We start from the raw sequence: 3,441 nt of genomic DNA, 5'->3' as shown, positions 1-3,441 counted from the left end.
ACTACACTGGGGAATGTGCATGGATTAAGCAGGTGGCTGAGGAGAGCAGTGCATGCTTGCCAATCGCACGAGCCAGAATAGAGGGCCCGTTTGGCGTTCTGGAAACGGAGGCAGCGGTATCGCGGAATCTGCCAGAGAAGTTTCCGAACCTCTTTTCAAATCGGTCGGAGCAGATGCTCCAGGTAGAGGGACGTAGTTTCGGCGATCGAACCGTCCAAGCGCTCACTCGTGCGAAGGCTCGCGAGATTGCAGCTGAAGTAAATCGAAGGAAGAACGAAGGTTCTTCCACGACGGGTCAGGCAGGAGCAAACCCACAAGGCGATGCTTCCGAGACCAGGGGAGAGGTTCGCGCCAGGGACGGATGCGACGCCGAGTGCAAGGAACCAGTATCCGAGACGCAGGGCGACTCAAGGGAGATCGAGTCAAATGTCGTGCAACCACGCCTGGAACCTTTTTTAGATCTAGCAAAAGTCGATAGAAACACGATTGCAGCCGAGCAGGCGGCGGACGTCACACTTCGAGCTTTATCCAGCCAGACAGCTGAAGAAGGTGTGGCAAAGAAAAACATCACTATCCGTAACCGTTCCGGGGTGTTGTACCGACAGTACAAGGACTCAAAGGGGGTCCAGTTTGATCAGATCATTGTGCCACAGAAATACCGCACCGGCGTCCTTGAATTGTGCCATGGGGGTGGTTGGTCCTGCCACCTTGGAGTGAAAAAAACGAAGGCTTCCCTCCGTAGTCTGCCTGCTTCGCCCTAATACGGTGTAGACCCTGGTCCCGATCCCCGAGCACATCAACTGGTGGCAGCGGTGGGATGCTGCTGCCCCGGCCACATCAGCGGGGAACTGCCATGTGGCAGCACAGACACCGGCTAAACACAATGGAAGGCGCGACAGCGCGAGTAGGTGGCCACGTGCTAGCACAGTCAATGGCCAAAACACTGGAAGTTCGCGACAGTGCAGGGGACGGCCACGTGGTAGCACAAACACTGTAAAAACACGCTAGATAGACGCGGGAGGCGGCCACGTGCAAGCACCGATGCTGGTAAAACGCACTGGACCGGCGCGAAAACGCGGGAAACGGCCACGTGCAAGCATACTGGCTAAACACATTGGGTGGGCGCGAAAGCGCGGGAGACGGCCACGTGCTAGCACAGTCACAGGCTAAACACTCAGAAAAGGCGCGAGGAACGCGACGTGCAAGCAAAATACAAGCTAAATACTCTAGAAGGGCGCGACAGCGCGTTGAATGGGCGCGTGGTATCAGAAAGTGTCCGTCGGCGTCCGGAAGCAAATCAGTCATTCACTCACCGAACTGTCAATGGGCCTCAAGGGCAGCTGGGGGTTGCAACGGGTAGGCCGGTGTCCTGGCTTTGTCAGCCACGAAGGTAACTAATCACCAAGTCGAGGTTCTCTTTCGCCACTTGTCGCCGCAGACGATCGACGTCATCTCGTGACACTGAATCGCAACCGATTACGGTTAGGGAGGCCAGGTCACTGTCAGCTGCCACGAGTGACCGCAGCCCTGCTCCAGACACACTGTCCACCCTAAACAGTTCCAACTCGCGGAGGTTTGCAAATGTTCCTGAAGCAACGAGGGCCTCCAGTGAGTTATCTCTAAGGTGGCAGAATCCCAAGCTTGCCTCGGTCAGCTTGCCGCCATCACGCAGCATCTCGAAGAGCTGCTCCGGAGTCACTGTGTTCATCTCATGGGGGCAAAACTTTAGCCGTTCTAGGTGCCGGAAGTGGGTGGGCTGCAGGGTGGGCGGCTGGTCCAAGAGGACCAGCGTCTGGAAATCTTCTATCTCCAGGTCTGTCAGCATCGGGCAGTGCTTGCTGACGGCGGCCACATCCATGTCTGGCATGGACAGGGTAAGAGTCTTTAGGTGGAAGCCCACCGTCATCAGCACAGGCTCCATCTGGAGGCGGAAAAAGCTCTCCGATGATGGTGCGATCACCCTAATGGTCAGGTCCGTCAGCGACTTGAGGTGCCCCAGCGACAGGATTGCCTCCTGGCCCGTCAACTTCAGGTAGACAGATGTTAATGACGGGCAGATGCTGACGATGTGCGGCAGCGAGGTGTCGCATAGAAGCGAGTTCGAGCCGCGTTCCGTGTACCGTTCCGTGTACTCCACCAGGGACAGCTTGCAGTTCTCGGGGAACAGGAGCAGCGCCTCGGTGAGAAACGGCATCTGGAGCGTGCGGAGGCGGGGCAGGCCGAGCAGCAAGTTTAACGTCGAGACCACGCTGATGGGCGGGCCCGCGTCGCTCTCAAGTGCCAACGAACGCAGCTGTGAGCACGCCACGAGTAGGTAGAGGCTCTCGTCCGTCACGCGCTGGCCGGACAGCTCCAGCCCTGTCAATTCCGGACAGTGCTCGGCGATGGAGCGCACCACACGGTCCGTCACATTACACAGGCGCAGCGTGAGCCGGCGTAGCCGCGGGAGCTTGCGCAGGGCCTCGACCAGCGACGCGTCCTCCTGGTCCACGGCGTCGAACGCGAGCTCGACCAGCGAGAGCTCGACGAGCTGCTTACCGTGTTCCGAGATCTGGCGCAGGAGGCGCGGAAGCGGCGACGGCTTGTCCACGGGTAGGTGATATTTAATGTGGATGCGGCGAAGACTGTGCGTCAGCAGGTGGTAAAGCGAGGTGTCATTTGAATGTCTGTCTGACTCCACCGCGTGCAACAAATCCTCGCTAACGTGAGAAGGCAGTACGCCTTCCTCTTCGTCGTCGTGCGCCGGACACAGCGAGTGGATTGTGCGGGCGACGTAGTCGACGCAGAGCTGATACAGCGCCTTCGGTGCTATGTGGCGCGGCATGTCCGTTCCGCGGGTTCGGCGCGCGACGGGTCTGCTCACGGGTCGTCTCTCGGTCGCTGCGCCGTAGACGTTGCCACACGGCGGCCTGGCGACGGTTGGACAGGGCTCAATGACACCACGACCACCGCTCCGTAGCTTCTGGCTCCTCCTGAGCGCTAGGGTCCGCACCGGCCGCGCTCCTCCTCGTGCTGCTGTTAAGAAATCCTTCGGTCGGCGTCAGCGTCGGTGCCCACCTAGAAACCGTGAACTAGAAGCCGCAGTCCCTCGACACAGTCACCCAGTCGCTGTGCGCCTCTACGCTGACTACGGCAACAACGGGCCGAATCTACGATGCACGCGGATTCCAAGCTGCATTGAGGCACGCGAAGAGAACGAGCTGGCTACGTGCTACGTGCACGTGCACGTGCACCTCAAAATGGCGGACGGCGGCGGTGCACCGAAGCGCCGCGGCGCGGATTTGCGCCAGTGCATACCATCGAACATGTTTTTCAAGTATCACTTCGCGACCAAACCTTCTAGATTGTGCCCACCATAGATTGCGTGCACAGTCTCATTATTTTGTTAGAAAACTTTGCGTAATACCCTTTCGCCATTAGTGTACCGTGTATGAGTTGCAT

The 3,441-nt window shown here is 58.7% G+C and overlaps 1 protein-coding gene across 1 annotated transcript; it reads right to left on the bottom strand.

The window, feature by feature from the left end:
- Nucleotides 1-1,378: 1,378 nt before the first annotated feature.
- LOC149349515 (uncharacterized) lies at nucleotides 1,379-2,824 on the bottom strand. The gene has a single exon (XM_089575462.1). The coding sequence runs from the start codon at nucleotides 2,822-2,824 to the stop codon at nucleotides 1,379-1,381; it is 1,446 nt and encodes a 481-aa protein (XP_089431588.1).
- Between the last annotated feature and the right edge of the window lie 617 nt (nucleotides 2,825-3,441).

Source organism: Amblyomma mixtum, chromosome 3, assembly GCF_055824585.1.
Source record: "Amblyomma mixtum isolate Tamu chromosome 3, ASM5582458v1, whole genome shotgun sequence".
NCBI lineage: Eukaryota > Metazoa > Arthropoda > Arachnida > Ixodida > Ixodidae > Amblyomma > Amblyomma mixtum.
This window is presented reverse-complemented; position numbering and strand designations above follow the sequence as displayed.

Excerpts from the sequence above, each read along its gene's own strand:
- LOC149349515 (XM_089575462.1), bottom strand. The coding sequence starts at position 2,824 with ATGCCGCGCCACATAGCACCGAAGGCGCTGTATCAGCTCTGCGTCGAC.